The sequence below is a fragment of the Ochotona princeps genome, chromosome 6 (assembly GCF_030435755.1).
Source record: "Ochotona princeps isolate mOchPri1 chromosome 6, mOchPri1.hap1, whole genome shotgun sequence".
Classification (NCBI taxonomy): domain Eukaryota; kingdom Metazoa; phylum Chordata; class Mammalia; order Lagomorpha; family Ochotonidae; genus Ochotona; species Ochotona princeps.
The window spans coordinates 81825781-81852464 of NC_080837.1; the positions used below are offsets into that span (position 1 = coordinate 81825781).

Here is a 26684-nt window from a genome sequence, read left to right on the forward strand (position 1 = left end):
ACTAACTACAACATAAATACCCAGCACCTCCGCATTTTAAGCCCTTCCTTTTCTCGCACTCTTTGCAGAAGATCATCAGAGTGTCGATTCTTTAGGAACCGGTCTTAACTCCATGGTTTTGTAGAACATACGCACATCAGACAAGTCAGCAGTCTGACAGGACGGCCATGTTTCTGGAAGAGCGGCAGAGGCTGTCCTGGAATCCTCCTCTGGCAAGGGGTCAGAAATCTCTTGTGTGAGCTCTTGGTTTAGTTTAGTTTTCTTGAGAAAATGGGAAATGATACAACAGGACCTGCACTCTGAATTTTGCATATGAATTCACGTGGCTTTTTGTTTTATTGCGACTAGACAACATAGGTAAATTTGCAGGTCTACATAAGACTCAGGTTATGTCTTTGTGATACCAGAAGACAATATTTCCTGAACACCATCTAAGAATTGAGGCTTGAACACTGATACAGAATTGGGACCATGCTCTAGGCAGTGGGGTTACCTGCTCACCCCAACAAGCTTCTCTTGGCTTACCCCAAGCCTGACTCCTCCAAGACCCAGCACTGTGTCTCACTGCCTCCCAGCTTGCCTCAAATCTTGCCATGGGTTGGCTCCCACAGCCAGCCACCTCGGAAGGCACTCACCTCGCTTGCCTATTTGTGGGTTGAATTTGCACCTTCCTTTTTTTCAGTTTTTAACTGATGCATGAATATTACACTTGTGTATGGGAGACCATGTGATGTTTCACACACGCAAGCATCGCTTCATGTTCAAATCAGAGAAAAATGTATGGACCTCTTCATGTACTTCCCCTTTCTTTGTGGTAAAATCATCCCACATCTTTTCTTCAAGTTTTTTTTTTTAAATTTCATTTTATTTTATTTTTGATACAGGTGCATAGTATGTATAGTGCATGACCATTAGCTGTGGTCACTCCTGTGCACTGAAGCATCCTGGGCTCTGCCACTTTGATTCATGCCCAAGACCATGCTACCTCTGGCGCACAGCTCGTCAGAGAGGCATTGCAGCGAACGAGTGGGTTCGTACTTGCAGAAGCAGGAAAAGTATTTCACGGGAGAGTGGCAAGAGCAGGGATAGAGAGACAGGGAAGCACCGTGCCTGCCTCTTAGGGTGACTAGTAGGGGAGGGACTGGGTGGCGAGGAGAATCCTGTGGGCATGTGTGTCCAGATGATGGTGTCAGGGAGTGGCTGCAAGCTTAGGGTGACCGTTACTGCCGGCAACTGTTGGTAGAGGAGACTGGACCCTGTCTGGTACACACACAGGGAGCAGAGCGCACAGGCATTAGATGAGCCTGCCTGGGCTGAACTGCACGCGTCTGTAGGGAGGACTTCACAGCGTTGGTGGTGGAAGACGGAGTCAGAAGACAAGCTTCGCATTAGGTGCTTGAAATTGTATATGTGAAATGCATTTTATTCCTGTTTTATAAGTTAAAATTTTAAGAAAAATAAATCAGTAATATATAGTGTAATTTTGTATTATATATATATATATTTTTTTAACCTTTTATTGATGTGATTTATTGCCAGAGTTAATTCTGATGTTTAGTCAAAATTAACAAGGAAGTACATAAAATGCTTTGTTTATAAATAATAATAAAGGCATTACATGTCACATTGACATATTTTATGAAAAATGATTTTTTAAATTATTTATTATTTAACTTCATTAATTACATTGTATTATGTGACACAGTTACATAGATACTTGGGTTCTCCCCCCGCCCCATACCCTCCCACCATGGTGGATTCCTCCACCTTGTTGCATAACCACAGCTCAAGTTCAGTTGAGATTTTTTTTATTAATTATTTTGCATTATGTGACAGTTTCATAGGCTCTGGGAATCCCCCCACCCCTCCCTCTCCCCTCCCCCCTGGTGGATTCCTCCACCTTGATGCAGTATTACAGTTCAAATTCAATCAAGATTCTTTCCTTGCAAACATATACCAAGCATAGAGTCCAGCTACTTATTGTCCAGGTGGGTTGAACAGTTTCTTGGGGAGACCATTTCTGGTCCGAAGTTAGAGCTGGTAGAATTATAGTGTAATTTTAATAAGTTATTTTAGTACAAGAAATTCTTGAAATCCACACATACTTTTTACAAAATATGCATCTTTGGTGAACTTTTTCAAATGTTTGGTATTGAAAGATGCCTATGTTTTAACTCTATGAGGTCCCTGCATGGCTGTGACCAGAGAGAGAACACACAGCACATTTATCACATGTCGCCAACACGCGGTGACCGGGCAGATGGCTTTAATTATGCTTTGCCTTATAAAGTCTTCCAAGCTTCCTTTAATAAGAAATCTCTTTTAACATTTTTACTGTTGTAAAACCTACATAACATAAATGTATCCATCTTAATTCTGACAGTTGAGTGACATCAGTTGCATTTCCAGGGCTGCATGACTCTCCTTACTATGTATTTGCAAACATCTTCACATCTTTGTCTTTTCCAGATACCTTGTGCCCATTAATTCTTTGTTTCCCTCTGCCACAGCTGCTGCTGATTTCCAAGCTATTTTCTGTCTAAATTTGCTTATTCTAGATATTTGTATATATGCAGTATTACACTTTCCCTTTTGTGTGTGGCTCATTTCAACTTAGTTTTTTTTTTTTTTTTTTTTTTTTTTTTTTGGTTCATCCACATTGGAATAAAGGTTTCTTTCTTTTCTAGGTGATTATAGTATTCAGCTGGGTGAGTTTGGCTGTTTTTGACCGTCTGTCCAGCTGTCAGGGCAGCCTGGTGCTGTTACCACCTCTAGGCTGGGATGATTCGCTGCCAGTGGACACTGCTGTGTGGGACTGCTTCCGAGCCCTCCTTTCAATTTCCTTGGGTGCACATGGAGGCATGCAGTTGCTAGGTCTTAAAATTATTCAATCAGTCACTTTTTAAGGAAGCTAATACTTTTTAAAAGTTGGAGTTCTGGCAGGCTTTACATTCCAATACTAATCAGTGTCAAGAATGTGATATAGAAAGCAGCAGTGTGATGTCAGTATCTATTGATTATAAAACCGAATGTTTCAAAATGTTCTGTTTTATCCATGCCCACATCAGTTAAAACCTAGTCCAAATTTTAGAAAATGTGAACATAAATGTAATTTATCCAGATATCTGTAAGAGCTCTCTATCTGCCAAGTATTTGGTGGCAAGAAGCTAAATGAAACTTTGTGATCAGTAACTTTTTTTTTAATATTTTGGGTTGCAAAATCACCCTGAGAAAGCACATCATTGACTTTATTGTAAATAAAGTAAAGTTCTGTTGCCAAAACTTAGATCTTTCCCTCACGTTTCCACACACTAGATTTTCAGTTCCAACCAAACTTCAAGTATTTTCATTTAGGAAACTTCTTTTTTTAATCAGAAAATCACTTTAAAATTTGAGCCTGGAATTCAGCACTGTTTAAAGAAAAACTTCTTAGGTAACTTGTCAGAAGAGCATGAGTACTTGCTTATGATGAGTATGTTAAAAATTAGAATCATGGAATTTAATAAACTGCATTGTTTTCTCTTGGGCTTAAGATATCTACAAAGGATTCAATTCAAATATGATGTTTAAACTTCCATTTTTTTCCCACAAGAATCTTTCTTATTAACCTGGCACAAGAAGTAAAATTGGAGCAAAAATTGTTAGGATAAGGGAAATCTATTATGATCTGCTTTAAAAACTCCTGCCTCCGCAGAGAAGGGTCTATTTAATGAGTAGAACAAGAAGGGGAAAACAAAAGTCCTTATCAACAGCTATTTTCAGTTTGGCCACCTCCCATGTATATAATCCAAGAACCACAGGTACCAAGGACACTCTCCAGAACAGAGCGGTCCAGTGTGCTTTGTAATGTAGCAGACATTTTTTTCTCCCAATGAGTGCATATGGAGAGAACACAGAAGTAAAAATTCAAGGGGCACAAGACAAATATCAAGAATACATTTAAAATTTTCACAAACCAATAAAAAAAACCAGAAAAACAATTTGACTTCAAAATAGACAAAAAGTTGAATTGGCAATACTCAGAGGAAGAAGCTGAAATGGACACTGACCATATAAAAATATGCTAGCTTGCTAACACCTTTAGCAGCTGGAGGAAACACTAATTAAAACAACAATAAGAAAGTAGTTTATATTCATGAGATTGTCCAAATAAAGAGGGTTGAACACATCAGTAGGTGAGCAGAACAGCTCTCTCCTGGCTGGTGAAAGCACTTTGAAGAACAATCTTGAAAATGCTAGAATGGTTGTAGATATACATACTTCTTCTGGAGCCTAGCAATTCCACTGCTTAGCACAACCCGGAGAGAAACTGTGCTCCAGGTATTCCTTCACAAAGGAACAAAATTCATCTGGGGCACACTACTCAGAGCCTGTAGCACTCTGCCAGGCAGGCACTAACAAAAACTAAACTATATCATGAGATGCTACAGTGACTCGATTGCTCCGAGTCTGTACCATCCATGATAAACCCAAGACCCCTTCCCTGGCACTACTCGGGCAGTTGTCCTCAGCAGAGAGCGTTTCCCCAGGACGCCTTCTCCACCATGCAGTCTTCTCAGAGGAAGGAACACCTCCACACTCTTAATTTTCTTCATCTTCTTTGCCAGCACCTCCAGAAAGTTATTGCAACTGTTTAAAACAGCAACATGTTGAGAGAATTAATTGTAAGCCAATATGACTTCATGTTCCAACGTCCTTCCTCTATGTCACCAATGATATGTTAGGTCATTTGTTGAAACAAATCACCCAAACGGTGGCAAGGATGCGCAGGACAGCGCTACTAGTTATCACAAAGAGCCAGGTGGGAGCACCCTAAGTGCCTCTCCCTTGGAAAAGGGAAAGTACCATGTTTTGCTACCATCTTTTGGGCTATGATGTAACCATTGACACAAATAAATCAGATGCACAAACACAAAGGTACTTCAAGAAGTTAATGGAGAGAAAATGGAATTTTTAAAAAAAGTTCATTTAGGTGCAAAAAAAAAAAAACCCTTAAATTAATGCATAATTTTTCCAGTTAAACATTTTCCTTGACTTTGTGAAAACCCCCCTCACACACATGACTTTTAACTTTTTTTGCACCAAAACACACATCCTTAAATTCCATTAGCCACGAACTTCTTGAAATACCCTCTTACCAATGACAATAGATCTTGCAAACAATATTAAATATCAACAAACAAAGCGCTGGGTAGGTAAGATTAAAAATTGTGTGAAGCGATTCTAAGGACTATATGTAGTAAAAACACTATATAGATAAGAAAGCTGTACACCAAGTAACAATGATAGCTTTCTCTAAAGTGGCCAAGAAGACAAAAACTTAAGGAAAAGAACTTATTTTTCTTGATAAGTTTTCTTTCTTTTAAATGAGACCTAAAACAAAACGAGAGAAAAAAATTATCATTCATTAAATCTGGCTTATGGGTAATGGAACTCTTCAACGCCTTTCTCCCTGCTTTTCTGCATTAAAATTTTTTGTCCCAATTTTAAAAGGCGTGTGTGGGGGTGGGCTAGCCGGTTGAGCAGACGCTCACTGAATGTAGCCTGTGCCTACACTCCCAGCTAGCGCTGGCGGCAGAACCATTCTGCCTCTGCCGCCCACTCTGACCACGAGTGGGCTCGAGAGGAGGCAAGCTGCCGTTTGCTGCCCCCTGGAGAGCCAGCCTGTCCACTGCTGCCAGAGGCTGGGGACTGAGGCGTGAGTGAGCAGTGTTCACAAGGGAGTCTTCTTGAGGTGTGACATTGTGGGGACCACTTTTCATTCCTGTCCAAGTGAAAATGCAAGAAAATGAGACCAAGAAGTCCGATGCCGTCACAATTGGCACAGGAAGTTCTGCCTCCAGTGCTTAGAAGCAGTAGTATGATCGCAAAGGTGCTGAATTCTTCCATGGAGGGGAAGCTGTTGCTTTGTGGATTTCTTCTGTAGATAATATATGTCTGCTTTTTTTTTTTTTAATCACTGTGTCTCTAGTTAAGGTGGACATTTTATCACTGTCACATTTCATGTTGCTGGCTTTGGGGGGCCTCCCTACACTCCCGTGCCCCACTCGGGAACAGGGCCATGTCATTGATGCCTCTGTAGTGTAAGGAGAGGGGGAAATGGTACTCTTAGCCAGCCCTCAGCAGAGACAGGCTCATTTTCTTCCTCGACCAGAATCAATCTATGTAAGCCACGTCTGTCATACAGAAGACACCCATTACACATACCCGTATCCTATCAGTCATGTGAAATTTCTATGTTCTCCTAGTAATAATTAGTTTTTATAACTTTGAAAATAATAACTATAATCTGCTGAAAGGCTATGCATCAGGAATCCTCTGTATTTCTTTCAATTTTCTGAAAACACAGAAGTCATGAACTTGAGGTTCAAAGAATCAACAGAGAGATTTAGGGATCCCCTCATCCCTAGAAAGTGTTTGTAGGACGGTATGCACAAATAGAAGCAGCAGTTTCCCGAAAGAGGAACTGTAGGCTTTATTGAATCTCTCCCACACCTGCAGCACTCTGTGCCCATGTCCCATTGGAAAGAGCTAGCAGCACCTGGTAGGAGCTGCTCCCCAAAAAGCAGATGAATGACTTGTCATCGGCTCTGTTGTGTAAGGACAGTGCAGTGCTCAAGGGAACCCACATGTTCTCATCTGATCTGCCCCAGTCCCCAGTGCTGCTTCACTCCATCGGTCCAGGTGAGGGGACAGACTGTTAAGAAGACTTTGTGACCAACCTATTCCACCTATTAGCTGCAGTTGCTAATTCTCCTTCCAACTCGCATTCACGAAAGTGTTCTGGAGTTGTAAAGGTTTGTGCCTGGATGCCACACAGGGCCTCTCTGTAGCAGCTTAGCTGATGGATAAAGAGTGGCTCTGATTTTCCCTCCTGAAAACCATCTAGTGAAGCCTTCTCTTCCCCTTCTGTCAATACGTCATGTGTGTGTAATGGTGAGGGCGAGGATCCCCCTTGGAGTTCATGCTTCCTGGGCTGCAGGCGGGGGGGATGCTCTAGTTTCTGCCAGCAGTGCCCGGGCCTCTTGACTGCCCTCTCATGACAGGCAATGTCTTCACCACAAAGAAGGGGCCCCCTGCCCACCTCCCCTTGGTCCTGTTTCTCTGTGGTGGTCGTGAGCACATCAGCAATTCCTGCTGATCTGGTCCCAGTGACCTGCTGATCGCCATACCTGCCTTCTCTCCTTGTGAGCTGGCACAGTCACTTTGCACCCGGGCAGGGGGCTTTTGGTTCTGAAATGAGGGCCAGGGTATGCTCTGCTTGAGGGGAACCCTGCAGACCCTACTGAAAGTGAGGGGGATCTGCCATCCTTGGCCCCACTGGCCCCGCTATCAGCTTCACTGCCGTCCCTGCCACACCACATGGTCTCCTCTGCAGCATCTTGTAGCAGGCACTGGCTTTCAGAGCTGTGTGAAGTGTACCTGCTCCTCCACTTACAGTGTGGTCACATGCTGAAGAATCACTGTAAACTGAAGGGACTGTAACTCTAACCTACACTCACTACATTCAGTACAGAGCATGGTGGCTAACCCAACTCTCCCTCAATGTGCACAGAACACTTGCCTTAGCCCCCAGTTGGACAAAATGATTGAATACAAAGCCTATTTTAATGAGGTGCTGAGCAGCTTATGCAATTTATTGAATACCAGGAGCCAACCAGCAAAATGTCTCATGTGTCAAGGCATTCTAAGTTGGGGACTGTCTGGAATAAAATCATTATTTCCAAATGAACAATGGAGCCCAGAGCCAATCTGTAAGACAGCTTGAAGCCAAGTAGAACTGGCGGGCGTGAGGGCGACAGGTCCTGCCTTTAGCTGCTTCACAACTCCTGACTGTGCTCTCCACCTGGGAGGGGCTCTCCAGCACCCCCAGTCCCGGGGACACTGCTGAGCACTGCTGATGGGAAGACACACTTGGATCCCAAACAGCAAAATCCAAGGCTGGGGTCCCTGATCCGTGCAGGGATTCATGGCAAGATGGCTGGGTAGCTGACAATGGCAAGGAAGGCTAGGAGATGCAAGCTCTGAAAATAGGAAACAGGCAAGGCCAGGTACACAGGCTGGAGTTTGCACACAGGGTAAGCCCAGTGCACTTGTCGATAGCTCGTACAACCCACACAGCCAGCCATGACGGTCTCGGGCAGGGCTGTCAGGATCCAGTTCTAAGGGAGGCGAACAGTACCCTTCCTGTCCTCTGTGACAGGTGGGTGGCTGTATCTCTCCCAGCTCAGTCCATCCTCTCCAGATGTGTGCTGGAGTAGGGTGCTTGTGAAAAAGCAGCTCTCTAGGCTGTGTTCCACAGAAGTCAATCAGACACAAAAGTTCTGCCAGGCAGTCTGCAAAGCTCCAACTGACAAGCACCTCAGTCGACTGGTGTCGGGTACAGGAAATGCACTGAGAGCAATGGGTCTGCACGGAGGGCTGACAGTTCCTGGAGGAGAGAAGGTGCTGTCCCTCCTATCACACAGTGCTACTGGCAGCCAGGGAGCCGGAAGCCACACCTTCTGGCTCCAAACAGCTGCATCTCCTTCTTCACAGCTGCCTTTCTCTGTGCCTGCTTCTGACTCCTCAGTTTCCCACTGTCCCACATGTATATATTTATTTGAAAGGCAGAATATCAAAGAGGGAGGGAAGGAGAGAGAGAAAATCTTCCATCCACTGGTTCACTCCACCCAGGTGACAACAGCGAGGTCTGGATTAGTCCAAGCAAAGCCAGGAGCCCAGAACTCCGTCCTGATTGAGTGGGTGGAGGGACCTGAGTACTGGGGTCATTGTCTTCTGCCTTCCCAACTGTACTATCAGGGAGCTGGACCAGAGGCAGAGCAGTTAGGATGCAAACCAGCACTCCCAGATGGGATGCTGGTATCCAAGTTGGCAGCTTAAGCTGCACCCAACACTGGCTGCCACAGATTTATTTAAATCACTTTCATTAACAATAGAACTTAGATTTACTTTCAAAGAGAAATGTACCTCATTATTATTGCTGTAAATAGAAAACTTTTGCCACTTGCTACCTGTTGTCAGTGGGTGCCAACAGTGAGAGTGAATTGGCTGCTGCCAGTCACAGCACCTGGGTCCACATCTGGAAGACGGAGCCTTGACCATTCTGAAAACAGCAGGGCTGCAGCAACACTGACCTGTTCACTCCTCCAACAAACTAATGAAAGTGCTGCCCGTGCAGAATATGCTCCACCTGTGGCCCAGGTGGAGCTCCGGGCGGGGCTTGTCCTATAATACGAATGTTCCCTGGGGTTGTGCACCCAAGTCCTGGAGGGGTTCATTATTGACAAACAGTTAAGAATTGCTCCTTGACACTCATGTTTCTAATCTGGCTTGTCCCCTTAGCTTTCCCCTCCCCAGCTCTCCTGCTCTCCAAATCCTCACCAAGGACTCCCCAGGATGCCCAAGTACTTATCATCCCTTGTTATAGTCAGGCCCCGCTCACTTGTCTCCACTGGAAGGGCACCAGACCAGCATGTGCTGGTCCCATGGGGAGGTGTGTGTTGCGAAGGGACCACAACAGGAAAAGTGCTCTCCCTCTCTGTGTCTCCTCTGTAAGTAGGCTGTCCCTGAGGTCTAGACATCGTAAGAAGTTGGAGCATTGAAGCTGGGATCCTGGTACAGTGGATAAAGCTACAACCTGTGGCGTATATCTCGTATGGCCACCAGTTCGAGTCCTGACTACTCCACTTCCAATCCAGCTTCCTGCTAATGGCCTGGAAAAGCAGTGGAGGATGGCCTAAATCCTTGGTCCCCTGCATCCATGTGGGAGACTCAGAAGAAACTTCTGCTCCTGGCTTCAGACTGGCTCAGCTGTGGCTGTTGCAACCATTTGGGGAGCGAACCAGTGGATGGAAGCTCTCTCTCTCTCTACTCTCCACCCAATCCTCTGCTAGTTGGTATCAAATAGATAGACAAGCCTTTTAAAAAAAAGTCAAAATATTTCCCAGAAGCCTTTATGTTTCTTTTCTTAAAAAAGGTTACAGAAGTTGAACACTGAACACTGTGTGACTGGAACAACAACAGAGAGGCAGAGAGACCTGAGAGCTTGGAGGTTTTCAGAAGCACTTGTGTTCAGTGTAACAGATACGGAGGGGTTCAGGTGTGTGTGAACACACCAGTTGGCACAGAGAGAGCCCAGGAGCGATGATGCTCCAGCAGCCACAAGCACTCCTAGTAACCAATTCTGGCTCCCTAAGCACATTCTCCAATAAAGATCCAGGGCCCCTCGGAGAGTTGGTGGATTCTAGACTGGGGCAGGAAATAAATGTGACGAACCTGGAGGACCCTGAAGTGTTGGAGCATAAAAAATAGTCATGGATCTGGTGTGGTGTGGCAAGTTAAGGCACTGCTTGACATTGGCACCCTACACTGGAGTGCTGATCTGTGTTCCAGGAGGCTCCACTTCCCATCCAGCTTCCTGCCCTTGCACCTGGCAAGGAGGTGGAAGGTGGCCCAAGTGCTGGAGTCCCAGATGGAGTTTCTGGTTTCCTGGCCATCATGTACCTGTGATGAGAATGGTCCTGTGAGTGCTCTTTCTTCCAAAGCACAATGTCCCATGCTCACCATCACAACAATTCCAGCTGAGGGGCATGCTACAACATGCCTGACCAGTATACCACAAAACTGTCAAAGCAAGGAAGGCCTAAGAAACTGCCACGGGCGGAGAAATCCAAGGATAAAGGACCACAAGGCATGAGGCAGGACCCTCCACAGAAGAAGGACAGGAAGGAAGATCTGAATAATGTGGAGATCTTGTTCATAGTAGTGATAGGCCAATTCTTGCATATTGCTTGTGATTCCTGCCCCAGAGCTATGTAAGATGTTAACGACAGTAATCCTGTAAATGAAATGAAAATGAAACAAAAACTCTAAAATGAAAACTTTTTAAAATAAAAAGGACAAAAGAGAAAATGACAAAACAGTTCAGGAACACAGGAAATATTTTGATAGACACGTATGTATCTCTCCTAGCCAGGTTTAAGAGACGTTTTGCCCCGTGTATGTTACAGCTTTATTGTTTTGGAAACACTTGTTTGCCGATGGGCTGTTTTACAAGGCAGAGAGACTGATCTACTGATGAAGAAGAGGAGAGAGGGAAATACCTTTTATCTTCCAATTTCTTCCCCAAATGCCTATGGTAGTGGGGCTGGCCTAGGCTAAGCTAGAAGTCTGGAAATCAACCGGGGCCAACCCCGTGAGCGGAGGGACGCTGTCCTGGAGTCCTCGCTGCCTCCCAGGGCACACTTGAACAAGAAGCTGGGAGTGGAAGTGGAGCTAAGGCTGGAACCCAGGCGCTCCCACGGGGAACCCGACATCTCCCAAACGGCAAGAGGAAACTGCTACAGCTGCTCCTCTACCATCTTTTTCTTTCTAAGATTTTATTTATTTTTATTGGAAAGGCAGATTTGACAGAGAGAAGGTAAAGAAATAAAATGTTGCCAATACAGAACAGGTTGTCCTTTGCCATTCATCCCTAGAGATAATGTCCAAAATTGTTTGTCACTTTTATGTATATTTTATACTTTTGCGACATATTATGTATCCAGTAACATGTTATCCTCTGTGTGTTAATAGTCACATCCATGGCAGTGTTTGGTTATTTAACCTTTGTGAATTGCACTTTCACACAATATTGGCTGTTAAATTTATGTTGACTCATTAAGATCTAATTCATTTATTGTAACTTCTGTGTAGTATTCCACTAGTATTCATTTGGGGAATAAATTAATTTTTTTAACAATCAAAAACTGGGGTGTAAAATGATTTTTTAAAAAGATTTGTTTTTATTGGAAAGTCACATTTACAGAGAGAAGACAGAGGCAGAGAGAAAGATCTTCCATCCACTGGTTCTTTCCCCTAGTGGCTGCAATGGCCGGAGCTGAGCTGATCTAAAGCCAGAAGCCAGGAGTTTCTTCCTAGTCTCCACACAGGGGTGCAGGGTCCCAAGGGTTTGAGCCACTCTGTACTGCTCTCCCAGGTCCCAAGCAGGAAGCTGGATTGGAAGTCGAGTAGCTGGGACATACACCAGTACCCATATGGAATCCCGGTTGATACAAGACAAAGATTTAGTCACTAGGCCATTGTGGTGGTCCTGAAATGACATTCCTCTACGTGTCTCCTGGTACATACAGGAACTTTTAGTGTACCTTCTTTGTGAATGGGATCTCTGGGTTGTGGTGTAGATACACCCATAACCTAATGATTATTTCCAATTTGTTCTCCAGTTCAGTGTACTCTCGTATTCTTCCAGTAGCAGTGAACAAGAATTCAATGCTCACTGCTCTTCCCTATAAACATTGTCCAGTTCTTAGCTTTGCCAGCCAGGTAGCTGGTAATGTTTTTATGACTATCAGATGTTCTGACTCCTTCAGTGACTGTTTTGTTTTTATAGCCATGGCTATTTTTGTACTATGTTGCTTGTAATTTTCTTATTGAAAGCATATTTAATTTCTCATAAAGGCAACCCCAAGCTCTCATGTTGCTTAACCTGGTGTTGTTCTGCAGCGGATTCACACAACCTTGCAAGAAACAGTTGCACATCTCTTCAGAAGTCTGTCTTCAGTGGCCCCCCATTGGCCATGGTAGAATATCTACCTACACCAAATCGGCAAACACTGTACACTGTGTGAGTCTTAGCAGCGTATCACTGTCACAATATGGAAAGCTTGTCCTGAGCTTGTGACTTGACTCATCAGTCTGGGGGAACTGCTACTTGAGCCTGTTTCAGGAGCTAACTCTTCAGGGCTCCTAAAATATCACTCCAGCATCCTGTGGAGCCAACACATCTTCACTTAGAAGTTGATCATTATTTGTGTAAAACAAAGCCAGCCTTCTTCGGCATAGAAGCAGAAACGAACTATCCAGAGATTCTAGACTGGAAGGGGTCTTTGTTGCTACTTTGTTATCTTCTAGGGCACTGTTGCCTTTCTTTAGGCTATTTGCCAAGTTCCTGTGGGTTGCATCTTCACTGGGCTTTGGGATAATGCAGGGCTCTCTCCCACACAAAGCAGGGTGCCAAGCAGAGACTGCAAGATCATATTAGTTGAAGAAAAAGGCTTTCAAGGAACTGAAATTCATTTCCTTTCCTGTTGTTCTAACTCTGCGTGTGGCAGTCACTTGGATCAGCTCATGGTCACTTTCCAGGTATCTGAAGCCAGAAGTCATAAAACTTCATGTCAGTGTGTCTTAATATCCTCACGGATATTGGGACTGGTCCTTCCCCAATATTCCCTCTGTCTACCTCTCAGCTGACCAGTGGTCCCTCAAGGACAATTGTGAACTGCTTGCCTGGGCGGACGTGGTCTCCCCATTGCACAGCATCAGTTCAAGATCTCACGCATCGCTCTGCACAAGGCCAGAGTTGCTGTTACTAAGGAGCTTGGCACATCAGCGTTGCAAAAACAAAACAACCCCAAACTTACTCAACAAATGTAGACATGTATCCTACGTAACAGGACTCTATTTGAACTTCATATCCTGAGGAAGATACTTTGCAGGAACCTCCGAATGCCCGATGATGGGATTCCTTTTGGGTTCCCTCAGCCTCTTCCCTCACTTCAGTGATGTTTATGCTTATTCTCCCCTTACCCATACTCACAGAAGGTATATGAAAGTTCAGAATGGCTGAAAAATGTTTCCTGTTATGAGCAACCCAAAGGTGTGAAAAATGGGCATCTCAAAGCAAATTAGCAATTATGCCCTAAGCCTGGCTGCTGTTGCCTGTGCAGGGGGAACAGACGGCACACAGAGAGCTGCCAAGGGAGAGACAACGAAGGCACAGTGTTCTAGGGCAGAAAGTTGGAGTCCAACGCAACCATTCCACGGAGAAGCAACCAGAGAGGTGGAGCCCCTGCACAAAGTCCAGCAGCTTTGCCGAATCGGGTGGAGCTCGTACTGCCATGCTACTGATAAAGCACTTCAGGGCTGGTGGCGTTAATTCAAGGCAACAGGGATTTTGCTGTAGCCCCACTTTTCAAGTACACCCCTGGTGCATTGCAACAATGAAGGAGCATTTTTTTGTTCTGCCTGCCAGACAGGGATTTTTATTATTGATAAGTTTGAAAGTTAATTACATGGAGGAGTGCAAGTGGCACTCACATTGCAGAGGCTCACCATCTCAAGTGACAAGTGGCAATGCGGAAGCTGTTTGCAGCACTCCTGGCCACCATCGCCACACTCCCACCTGCAGATGAGGGACAGGCTGGTGTCAGCCTGTCACAAGGGCTGTGCTCAGGACGCTGGGGCAGCTGCAGAGGCATACTGGATCTGTGCAGGTCCCCAGAGCACCTGGCACTCTGGGCCCAGGCATGGGCTTTCAAGGAACAACTCTGCCTGATGATTCACTGTACATGGAGCTAGAGGAGTCACAGGAAGCACCTCCACGATGCTTCTAAAGCAATGAAGGGGCATGTAGCATGTATGCCTCGAGAGCCGATTTTCTGTGCACAGTGACATGGAAAACCATCTGCATGGATCCTGCCTGTGGTTTTGTGGGGCCTGGAACCAGCAACAGCAGGGCACAGACTGTCCTCTGCCCCTAGTTGCTTGTAGTGACCCCTTGGTGCCCTCCAAGCCAAAGCCACTCATGGAGGACCTTAGGCAGTGCACCTGCAGAGCCAGCTGTAGATGGAGAGCTTGGGTCTCACTTCTCTGCTAAACTCTCATAATAGAAAAAACAGGAAGGACTGTGTGAACCCTTTTTTCAGTACAGCTGCAAAACTTTGGAATTACATCATGCACACTTTACCATTTTAACTTCAGACAGAATCACACATAATGAAGCACACCCATCTTTACTTTGATGTGTTTTGATAAATGCATCGGCGAGCACAGCCATGCCCTAATCAAGCTATAGGACATTGCCCTTGTCCTACAAAGTTCTCTGTGCCTCTTGCTAGTCATCCGAGGCCACTCCCTCCCTCCTCTGCCCATGTTGCTGGTGTCTCTCTCCCGGGTCAGTTTGGTCTGTTCTTGAACATCAGAATGGCCTCACGCCTGAGCTCCTTCTGTCCCGCCTTGGGGCTGTGTGATTTTCAGGTCCACTCATGCGTCTGTTCCTCTCTGCTGCTGGCAGCACCGCCTTGTGTGGCTACATGACAATTTGTTTTGATGTGCGTCTGAGTCATTTCCAGGTTTTTGCGATTATGAATAAAGTGGCCGTAAATATTCCCACACAGATATTTTGGGATATTTTCATTTCTTTTGAGCTGGGGGAACAGAACTGCTGGCTAAGTCGAGTGTACCTTTAACCACATGGGAAATTGCCAGCTTACATAAGGCGCTCCCAATTAATGAGTCTGATAACCCATCGGGTGAATCCTTTTAAATGCTTGCATCAAGAGCTGTTTTTGTCTGAGATTTCATTGATATTTGTGTACTCAGTCTTCCAAATGTCCCCTCGAGCACATACCTTCATCTGCTGCTTTGGTTTAGTGGCCCTTCAATGCTTCCCCAATTGTTTGCACAAACAGCTGAGAATCAGAAAGATTCGTATTGGAAAACTGGAGTGGCCCCTTCCATGTTTTTCTGTGTTTTACTCCTGAACATTTCATACACACATATAGGTCACATGGGTGTTGGTTAAGAGCAAACTTATAAAACAGAAACTTATAACTCCACCACTGCCTCCAAGAATGAATACATCTCCAAGAACAGTTCATGGCTTGTGGCTTCCCTTTGCTGCTCCGGTTCACTGAGCATCCTGCAGCAATCCTCTTGCTCATTCAAAAGCAAAGCACACTTTTTCATGTATTTCACTCCTTTGCTTAATTTTTTTCATTGCCCTTGTTAAGTTGGCTTGCTGTTAAGAGCTTTTATCAAAACGGTGTTCCGCTGTGCACGGTTTTTCAGAACTTGCACACCTTCATCATCATTATTCCTGAGATGCACCTGCATGGGATGTGGCTGTCATGGATGGCTCGAACGGTCCCTGGTGCTCCTGCAGTACGATGCATGGTGCAGCTCTTGGTCAGCTGATACTGCTGCTGCTTCTCACGTCTTCACTTGCCAGCCATCACATTTTGAGGGAAATCTGGTATTCTTAGCTGAATAGACAGTGATAAAAGTTATCAAGAACACAGTATTTTGAAAAAAGGAAAACAAGCAACTGTCTTGTGTTTCACAAGAAGGCGAGTGGGTGACACTGTGGAAAGCAGTGCTGGGGACAGCAGCGTGCCTGCAGCGTGAGGACCTAGTCAGTGCTGGCCGCAGGACTGCTTGCGCAAAGCGGCAAGAGCAGCCTGTAGAACAGCCTCCTCAGGACCCCAGCCCACCTCCTTCTCTGAGGCGCTCAGCCCTGACCCCGAGCACCCTGGAGACTTGCTTTCTCAATATTCAGGTGCACTATAAGAAACATCTGATTGCACTGAGACAGTCTCATCGATCTCATAAATACTCTCCAAAACCATAAACATTCAAACTTATTTTTACAAAATAAAAAGCATTATTTGTTAAAGAAAAAGATGTATAATTCCCCCCACAAGCAATTATGGTCTGAGGCAAAAACTGAATAGGCAGCTCTAATTCACACTGAAACATCTCACCTAGAGTTCAGAGACATTACATTAGCACAAGCCCTTTGTGCATATCAGCTCTAAATTGCCTTAATTTTAAATATGCTAACACACCTAAATATTGTACTGATACTCCAACTTCAGAGGGGGTCTGTGCCAGGCAAGGAGCGTCAACCCCAGGCAAATCTCTCTGAAGACTCCATGAGCTTAACAGGAGTAGACTGAATTTTAACCATTCACGTGCAGGGTTCATGTTTTGAATGATAACTGCTGGAATGTAAGATTCGAATCTCTTTCTTTGTGAATGTCCAGGAACCGCTAAATGTAAGCATCAGGCTGCATTTCCGTTAAGCAATCTAGTCTGAACAATTCTTTCAAGTAAAAGGGTTTTATTTTCCTTCGTGGTAGTTAACTCACCGAGTGGAGCTAAACATTTTCAAGGGGGAAAAAACGAGCTAGGAGATGAAGCAAACATAAGAAAAAAAAATGGGGATTGGAGGTCGAGGAGGGGGCGCTGCGAACTTCTCCTCCACATAGCTTCTGATCTGTTAGGCTCTGATTTTAAATTTTTGCCGATGAGAGGGGCGCTGCCCGCGCTCGGGCTCAAGCCTTCCACCTGTGTTTCTGCAGGAGGTGCCCTCTGGCTGCTCCAGGAGCTAACGTGTCGCTCGCGCCACCTCTCTGCAACCCTTAGGGCCCGGCCTCCGCAGCCAGCCACGGGGCAAAGGGACGGCCAGACCCCGGCACCTCCCCGCCCCCTGCGCTGCCGCTAGGGCCCCATCCGCATCGTCGGTTCCGCAGCACGCACCCCGGCCGAGTTTTGCTTTGGGGACACCTCTCCTCTGCCACATTCCGGAAGGCCACCGGGGCGCCCCGGGCTGATGCGGGTTCCCAGTCACTTCCGTGGCAAGCGGGAGCCGGGTCGCCAAGCCTGGGGGCTCCCCAAGGCAGGTGCGGGTGCGTGTCCGCACTGGCCAACGGGTCCAGAGAGCATGCGTGCAGCAAGAGCTGGAGTGAGGAGGCGCACCCATGTGCGGGCCAGGCCTCCCCCCTCCCGCCCGCGTCCCCACTCCGGACTCCTCGGACACGCCCCCCACTCAGGGTCCTGCAGCCCCGCGCCGTGCACGCGCCGCAGCCGCCTATGTGGTGCGGCCCCAGGAGCGCGAGACCTGGGTCGGCGTGGAGGGACGCTCTGGGTTTCCCAGGGGACTGGGAGCTACCCGGCGCGGCCGCTGCCCGGCCGGGGGCCCCCGCATTTCCTCCCCCGAAGGGAGGGAGGCCAAACGGGCTGACCGAGCCCGGAGCTCGCCGCGCCCTCTGGCGGCCGCCGCGGAGACGCGCCCTGGACAAGCAGGGCTGCCTGCCCGGGCACCCCCTTTCCCGGGCTTCGGGGGGCCCGCGTCCCGTGCCCTGCGCACAGGGCTGAGCCTCGCGGGTCGCGCCCCGGAACTCGGGGCTGCCCGGGGCGACGCCACGGGCGTGCGTGTGACAAGGACAAGCGCCGGGGGTCGGAGTCCGGTGGGACCCCTGGCTCTCCGCTGGACGACCCCTCCCCGAAGCGTCCGGGTCCCCTCGGCACGCTTCGAAAAACTGCCGCGTGCACGCACTTATTTTGCAACAGCTGCAAGACACAATGCAGCTTTGCCAGAAGCAGGCAGAGGCGCTCTCCAGCCCCGCCGTTGTTTTCAATGAACCTCTCCGGGCCCCGCGCTCCCCCGCCCACCGCGCATCTCCCCCGCCCGGGCCCTCCGGGTCTCTCCGCGGGTCCCCAAGGGAGGGAGAAGTGGGGGCACGTCGTGTTTTGCGGGGAGCCCTGCGGGAGGGAGGCGCGTGCGGGGCAGCCGGCGCAGTGCGGGCGGGGGCGGGGTGCGCCGCCGGCTCCGCTCCGCACGTCCCGCCGATCCCGGGCTCCGGCTCTTGGCGCGCGCCGGCCTGGGCCGGGCCCTGGGCGCGCCTGCTGCGGCGCTGGCCGCTCAGGGGTGCGCGCGGGCACGTGTGCGCGGCCCCGGCGCGCGCGAGCCCCCAGTGTGTGGCGGCGGCGCGGCGCGGCGCGGCGCGGTTCTTGTTTACCAGCGTGAACTCCGCTGAGCAGAAAAAAAAAAAAAAAAGAGGGAGGGGGAAGCCCGAGGAGGAGGAGGAGGAGGAGGAGGAGGAGAGGAGAAGGAGGGAACGCAGCCGGCGAACTCGACAGAGGCGGGCGAGCGACGCGGACGTCGCCAGCAGCCTCCTCCGAGCGCCCGCGGCCGGCGCTCGCAGCCCCTCGGCCGGCTCCCCGGACCCCGGCCCTCCACGCCCCTCGCGCGCGCTGGGCAAGCCCAGGGGCGCCGCGGCCTTGACCTTCAGCGCGCCGGAGCCCCCCGCGCGCTCGGCCGGGGGCTGCGCGGTGCTGAGCGCGGTGCGGCCGGCCCGCCGCTTTGTGTACGTCCTGGATTCGGGCGGCAGCTCTCGGCGGCGGCCGCGCTGAGGGCTGAGGGCGGCGGCGAGCGCGGCCCGAGCCGGAGGACGCCGAGGAGGAGGGGAGCTGCTCATTCATTCCGACTCTGCATCTGCGCCCCTCGCCGGCCTCGCCCGCCGCCGGACTCGGGAGCGAGCTGGGCAGCGCGGCGCGCTGTGCCGCCGCCGAGCCGCCTCCCCTGCGCCCGGGCTCGGGCGGGCTTTCTCCTCGGTCGGACGCACCCGGGCTTCGCCCCTTTGGCCGTGTCGCCCCCCCAACACACACACACACACCTCCTGCCTCTTCAGCTTTGAAAATGGAGGCCGACGACGCCGACAGCCAGCCCCAGCGCGCCTCGGGTTCCCGACTCCGCAGAGCCTTGGGCTGCGGGAGCCGGCTCTGAGGGCTCGCCCGCCCCGTCCGCGCCGCCCGCGGACCGCACTCGCCTTCGCCTCGGTTTGTGCCAGGGGGCGCGAAGACTGAGTTTGAGACTTTTTTTCTCCCGCCTCCTTTCGTTCTCCCCCCTCGTTTTTTTTCTCTTTCTCTTTTATTCCCCCCCTTTTTTTCTTTTTGTTTTGAGAAAGGGGAATATCATTTCAAGTTAGAGGAATGAAGGCTGGCTTCGGAGGAGGGTCTTGGACCTCGCTGTGGGGGCTCCTGCTTATCGCCGTCGCACTCCTGCTCTGGCCGACGAGTGGAGAAAGTGAGTATGCGCCCGCCGCCCGCGGCCACCGCGGGAACTTTTCTCAGGGCCTGCGCCCTGTTTGCGACACCCGGGTGGCAGCCGTCGCAGCGTCGGGACCCCCGGGCTCGGGCCCTCGGGGTGGGCCGCGGAGGGCGCCGCCAAGGCCACCGCGGCACGGGGTCCGGCCGCTTTCGTTGGGAGCCCGCGGGGCGCATCCGAGAGCCCCGTCCGGCGGCCGGGTGGGCGGGCGGCGGGCGGCAGGGGCCCCGCCTGGCGCAGAGACTCGGTGGAGAAGTTGGGGTCCCCGCGGCCGCCTTCTCCTCGCCCCACACGGGACGCCGACTCCTGCGCGCGCCGACGGCGGGGACCGCACCGAGGGCGCCCCGCGCTGGGAGCTGGACGCCCGCCACCCAGGGGTGTGAGTTGCCCTCGAGGGCGTTTTGTCTCACTCCGAGGCCCCGCAGCCGCAGGCCACTTTTACAAACATATTGGCGAAGCCGCCCGTCGCCCGGTGGTCTTTTGCCCCTCGGGCGCTTTGGGCTTCTGGCCCTTGGTGGCTTAGGTCCCCCGCGTCTAGGAGCTGTGGGAGCGCTCCCCACAACGCCCCGGGGCTGGTACGAAGTCGAGGGGCCTTGGTTAGCCGCGATCTTCGGGGAGCGCGCGTGGGGAGTTCCTCCCCACCCCAGTTCACTGAGTTCGGCACCATCTCCAGGTTCTGTCTAACCCGCTGACGCCTCCGTTGCCCTGTGGGGCTGGGGACAGGCGGGCTGGCAGCGCCCGAGGGTGCGGGAGCACGTGTGTGTGGTCGGAGCCGAGGTGCGTTAGCCTCTCGCTACACTCACACGCACACACGTGCTCTCGCGGCCCGCGCGGATTCCCAGCCCCGGCCCCGCTGCGCTGAGCGCGCGGGACCTGGGGCGGCGGCGGGCGTTTGCGTGCGAGCGCGAAGCCCTGGCCTGCATTCGGTGGCGGCCAGGGTTGCGTGGCACCGCTTCTCCCGCTCCGCACTTCCTTGTGCATAGTTAATCAGTGGTGTCGTCCGCACGCGCGCCGTCTCTTCGCCACCGGTTGGCTTTTGTTTTGGAGGCGTCGCGGAGGGCAGCTAGGAGCAGGGCTGAGGGGAGCGAGCGCACCCGCGGTGTGCGGGCGCGGGGAGGGAAGATCCCGGGTGGATCATGGGCACGTTCGAGCTGGGAGGGTGGCCGGTACACGATTCAAAGTTAAAATGCAGCCGCAGAATCGGGACTGCGAACGCTGAGGGCGTGTTGGTGAGTAATGTTTGCCGAGGGCATGCATGCAGGTGGTGCCTATTAACTGAAAAATCACGACGGAGCCAGAGGCAGCGTGGGCGGGGGGTGCTGTGTGGCCACGTCACCAAGGCCTAGCAGCGGCAGTTTCCACCAACAGCCCCCTCCATCGCGCCTTGCACACCCCTCCCCCCCCCTTTTTTTTTTGCAACCCTTTGCCGCAGCCTTCTGAGCGCTGAGCCCGGGTTGGAGTGGCGGGCAGTTCTTGATGGAATGCGCGTGTTGGCTGCGTGCGAAGGCGCAGCTGGGGCTGGGCCGCGCGCCGCTGTCCTGTTCTTTGTTTTTCCAACTTTGAGCGCGCGCGGGGTCGAAGGGACGGACGCGTTTCTGTTCGCTCCTTCTCCCCTCCAGGCGCCGAGGTTGTGTTTTTGGGGCCGGGGTTTCTACTTTTAGCGGATCCGTTGTAATGTGGCACCAGGTGGTTTTTATTTGGTTCTCCTCTGGAGTTGTGCAGTTGAGAGCAGCGGCCATGGCCTTGCTTCTCCGTCGGCAGTCTAGGCGCGGAACACGTCGTCGTGGCCAGGAGGTTCGCCCGTGAAAGCGCCAAGAGTGCTCTCAACAGGGTGTGTTGATTAAGATTTGCAATCCTGGCACAGCCCCTGTCCCCCCTCCCCAGGTCTCCCTAAAATGGTGAGTGCCTTAGGACCCCAAGATGGCCACAAGGCACCCAAAGACCTCTGAGGTTGGCTGAAGTCCCGTGCATTGCCTGCCCCACCCTCATCTTGGGCCGTTAGGAGGACTAAATGAAAAATGGATTCCGTTTTCCATCTGAAAGGCGCCAGACTCCCCCAGAAGTCGTCTGGCCAGGCCCTCGCGGTGCGGAGGCCCCTCAAGGCTGTTGTCCAGCGCAGTGGAGGGGTTGGCTCTGCGGTTGCGCCACCGCCCTAGTTGGGCCTAGCGTTTTCTTCTCCGAGTGTGCAGGCCACAGGGACAGAGTCTAGTCTTAGAACATTTATAGGGTTCTTTTTTGGGGGAGGGGAGGGTTGGAGAAGGGCACTGACATGAAGTTTGTAAGTTAGGAGCCGTATCTGAGTGTCCTCGTAACTGGCTTTTTAAACCACCAGCCTTACCCGTGCTTTGGCCACGTCCTTAGAGGGAGCCAGCCATTTTTCTGCCTTAGGCGTAGTAATGTGCATTGTCAGACAAGGCTAGCCTTGACCAGTCAGGGATTTCTTAACAGAAGGAGAACCCAGAAGTTTGAAACGAACCTCAATAGCCAAGTGCCTCCCGAGTCTGGAGGCATGCTTGTAAGCAGGCAAAGGGTGGTTTGTGGTTGGGCTTTGAAGCCTGATTTGTCTAAAGGAATTAGAAAAGTCCCACCGCCAGGAAGAGCGTTAACTGAGTAGATTAACTTAAAAACAAATTAAGAGGCGAAAAACAAAACAAATAAACAAAAGAAACTCAGTCACGAAGATGGCCCTTGCATGAAGTGTCCAGATCAAGCAAGGCCAAAGAGAAATTGGACGAGTGGCTGCCAGGACGTGGGGGAGGACGGTCCGTGGAGTGGCCACTGATGGGGCCTCGGCTGCTTTTTGGGGTAGTGTTTATACAGTTCTGAGTATACCAAAAACTGCTTGTACACTGTAAATTGGAGATCTTTGTGGTATTTTTAAGATCTCTCAGCAAATCTACCTTTAAAAAAAATGTCAAGGTTGAAAAGAATGCCTTCTGGAAGACCTAGGCATGAGGTTAAATTTTTTCAGGAAGCCTGGCCCTGCAGGTCGGTGCCTTCTCTTGCCGTCTGGGAGCGTTCAGGGTGGGGATTCACAGTGGTGGGGATTCACAGTGGTGGGTGAACGTGACAGCAGCCGGGCTCCTGTGCCGTGGCAGAGCCGAGGCGCGGGCGTCCTCCGCAGCTCCAGCTGAGGCCATGGCCCGGGTTAACAGGCACGTGCGGACAAAGCCGGGGTTGTGACGGTGGACTGGTGGACTGCTCCAGGAGCTCGTCGAGGCGAGAGGTGAAAAGCTGAGTGTGCGAGGCTGCGTTTCGATTTCACTACGTCTGTTTTCTTTCCAGCAAAGAAGTAATGTGCCGTTTAACAAAAAATTTCCACTCTCTTTCTGGTAGGTCCTGTTAACCGCAAGTGAGGGTGAACTGTTCATTTTTATGCAGGTTTTTTTTTCCTTGTTGCAGATTTTATTTCTTTATTTCTTCCGCAGCTCCAGCTGGACACCAAGGTTGTAGGAAGCACGTGGTGTCTTCTGTTTCACAGAATTACAATTTCTTACAGAAGATTCAAACTTATCCCAAGCATTTTTGTTGTTACACTGTCTCCTGGAACCAGTTTTACCTGGGCCTTTCAGTAGGAAAAGGCCCAGGGGATAATTACTCTTTCTGCTTGTCTGGGGGTCTTTGTCTAAGGCCTAGTTTACTAATCAAAATGTTTCCGGCCCTTCCTATTGTTGCCCGATCAGGCCAGTAATGAGAATCCACTGTATCATTTTCACTTGTTGCCTCTGGCTGTTGCCAAGGGGAGCCCCCCAGGGAAGCTGGTTTCCTTTTTAATCTGGTTTCGTTTGTTTTGTAAGAAGCACCAGCTCTTGCTGGGCACCTAGTGTATGGAAAGCGAACCTTGTGCCGCAGTGTGAGATGCAGGCTGCGTCCATCTGTGTGCTGCGTTCTGTCACCAGCATTTGGAAGTCCCTTGAGAGCCACTCCTGAGGACTTGAACGCTGTAGTAAGCCCTGTGCCCACTTTGTCTTGTACTCGGGAGTCTTGGTGGTCATGACCCCCAGGAACATTGGGCCCAACTGACCATGGGCACTGTAGCAGGTATGTTCCATGGCACCTTTGAGTTGAAGCAAAGATGGGATCAGTTTCAGGATTTTTTTGGATTCACGCGTTGCTTGATCAACCTTCTGGAACGTGGAGAGCGTAGTTATAGTTTCAGGGCTTTCTGTCCTTTAAAAATAAGTTGCTGTTGTTAAAAGTGGGGGGGGAAGGAGATTGGAGATTGCCTGTTAAACCTGAAAACGTTTTCTGAGGTGTACAAGGCATGTCTCTGCATTGTGGGTTTTTTTCCCCTTCCATTTGATTTCAGAACTCATTTAAAAATCAACCCTGGTTCATAGAAGAGGTATTTGTGCCTGCAGGCCAGCTTGCTTGGAACTGCCTTTCTTAGCCAACTTATGACAGGTGCTGTCTGAGTCCAAGAGATGAGCTCTTCTCCATTGTGCTAAATATATAATACAGCTTGCAGGCTGGGGAACAGTTTCTGGCACTGTCGGAGATGTTCTGAGAGCGAATTCTGCACACTTGAAAGACGCCAAGGTACATCATAAACTCTCAGCTCTCTTGGAAAATGATTGGGGTGCCCTCTCCGCACCCAACGTGTTAGCAGAAGAAAGTGGCCCAGTCTGCGTGTAACCGCATGCGTGCTTTGGCCCCTCTGAGGGAGGGGACCAGGGTTCCGGCGTCTGTAGACATTAAGACCAGCCTGTCTGAGAAGCAGAATGGACTCCCAGTGTTTGGAAAAAGTTAAACTTTGAAATATGGACATGCACCCCCCCACCCTGAAGGATTTATTCTGAGCTCAGGAATCTGAGATGGCTGGCAAACAAGGATCTTGAACCGCGTGGCAGGCCGGTCCCTCTAGGAGGGAGGGAGGCACAGGCCTCGGGGGCCCATGTCTGTGTCTGTTGTTGAACTGCTTTGCTTGAATTTGACGCAGAACATCAATTCTGTCTTTGATTTGGAGATTCTGAATTTTTAAGAATGGAAACTGTTTCCTGTTTTCAAGTGGTCAATTTCATCCATGTTTTAAAGTCCCAGTTCTCATTTTTGAAGATCTCCATCCTTCCCTCACCTCCGACTTATGCCAAATTGGTGGCGTTTTATTGATGAATTTAAAAGGAATGGTTCATATTTATTTAAACTAGAAAGGTTAGTTCTGTAGGTTTAAAAATTTCTACGTGTAATAAAGCTTTATCATATACTTTTAAAGGTACGAATCAAGTCGTAGAAATTACTGTTATTTTATTTAAAGACCTGAAGACACACTTAGTGAACGTAGCTTCAAGTTTTTATTCTTTGCCCTGCCCTGGACTGTGGGAAATTGCCGACTTTACTGCATGGAGGCGACCCTGATTTCTCTGGTTGGGGGACCCCTCCCCCAGCCGCCTGTGTGTGATTCGGCTCAGGGCAGTTTGTCCGAGAAGAGGCAGGGAGTTCAGGGGCTGCCGTTCCCTTGGTTCCTGGTGGGCTCGTCCTTGGCGGCACGTCTGTGGAGCCCACCTGCTGGCCCGCCTGTGGCGACTGAGGGCCTGGGAGCCCGCATGGTGTTGCTGGGGAGAAGGGCAGGCAGGCCTCGGGCAGAACGGAGACCTGTGCTGTAGGTGGTGCTTGCCGGCCAGCACGCACTGGCTGGTCTTTTGTATTTCAGAGACTCTAGAAAGTACTATGTGCTTAGTGCAGAAAGTTCTTGACAACAGGAGAAGGGTTGAAATGTTACTTTTTGTCTCGCACCTTACCCTCTGAGCTCTTTTAATGCACAGATTTCTGTTTTAGTAAGTTACATACGAAGAATGTGTGTGGCTCTCCACCTACCCTTCCAGCCGTCCAGATTTTGGTTTTGTGGAATCCATCTTTGAAGCTGCTTTGCAACGTGGCACTAGTTTTTTTTTTTTTTCAATATGGCTTCGGAGTTACCGATCTAAAATGCTTGCTGTTTTTTAAAATTACCATTGACGGGGGAGAATAAATGCACTTTGACAATCCTAAGGAATGAATACTTTATACATTTTTCTAAAATGTTTTGAATGCTTAATTTTCAGCTTTGTTCCATGAAGTATGTCCGTGATTCATCACTGTAAAATTGATTATTGGGGCTGTAATTGACCCATTTGGGTCTGGTGGGTTTTGATTAAAAGGAGCAAAATACTGGAGGAGATGCGTTTGTCACTTGTCTCCGGATCTGAGGTTACTTTTTCCTGGGAAAAATAGGAAGCTTGGAGAGAGAGTTCCAGGTGTCACAGCTGTTGTGTGAGCTTGCAGTTTCCCGAGTCCTCTAAGCTCGTGGACCGTAACAAGGTTGTGAGTCGGCTAAGGCAGGTTTGATCAAGCTTTGGTACCATTTCCCCAGCTGAGTTCCCCGGGAAAAGACACAGCTCACAGGTCACAGGCTTGAGAGAAAGCAGGGAGACCCGTGAACTCACAGTCACACGGAGAACACACCCCGGGGCAGATCTGGTGTCGCTCTCCCGGGTTCTCAAGTCTGAGCTCTGTGGCCGATGAGGTCACAGCCTCACTTGGCTCACCACATGCTAATCTCAGGAAGAACTCGAGTTCAAATAAAAGAGTGACCTTTCTTGGTCGGGTGAGATAGTGGGCAGTTTTCTTTGTAATGTGTACTTGAGCTTTGTCCATCAGAGGCTGGCTCTGGGTGGGATTTCTAGCTGCAGTTCAGGATTGCAGCCTGTCCTTCTCTAGGGTAATTGAGTGATTCCCTTTGACCCCATTGAGTCACCTGGAATGGTTCTGTGGGGCCGATGTTTTGGGCTCCACCCTGGTCCAGTCCAGACCTGCATCGGTCTCCGAGGACTTGCCTGGTTGGCCCCTGAACTGGCTGACTCCCGTCGTATCCACATCACTTAATGCACTTGATGCCTCGAATTCTCACGATGCGCTCTTTGCGGGACCACATTGTGGTCCAAGAATCAAGTCCCCAGGCTCCCATGCTGGGCTGTACTAGCTATGGGGGCCCCGGGTTGGTTCACAGGGCGCCCCAGCTGCTGTGCTGTCACTG

The 26684-nt window shown here is 49.9% G+C and overlaps 1 protein-coding gene across 1 annotated transcript in view; it reads left to right on the forward strand.

Moving 5' to 3' along the window:
• Positions 1 to 19510: 19510 nt before the first annotated feature.
• Positions 19511 to 26684, forward strand: part of IGF1R (insulin like growth factor 1 receptor) — a 208551-nt gene continuing 201377 nt past the window's right edge. The window contains exon 1 of the mRNA XM_058666588.1: positions 19511 to 19651. Within this exon, the coding sequence (XP_058522571.1) occupies positions 19558 to 19651 (94 nt within the window). The 5' untranslated portion in view covers positions 19511 to 19557. The remainder of the gene's footprint in view (positions 19652 to 26684) is intronic.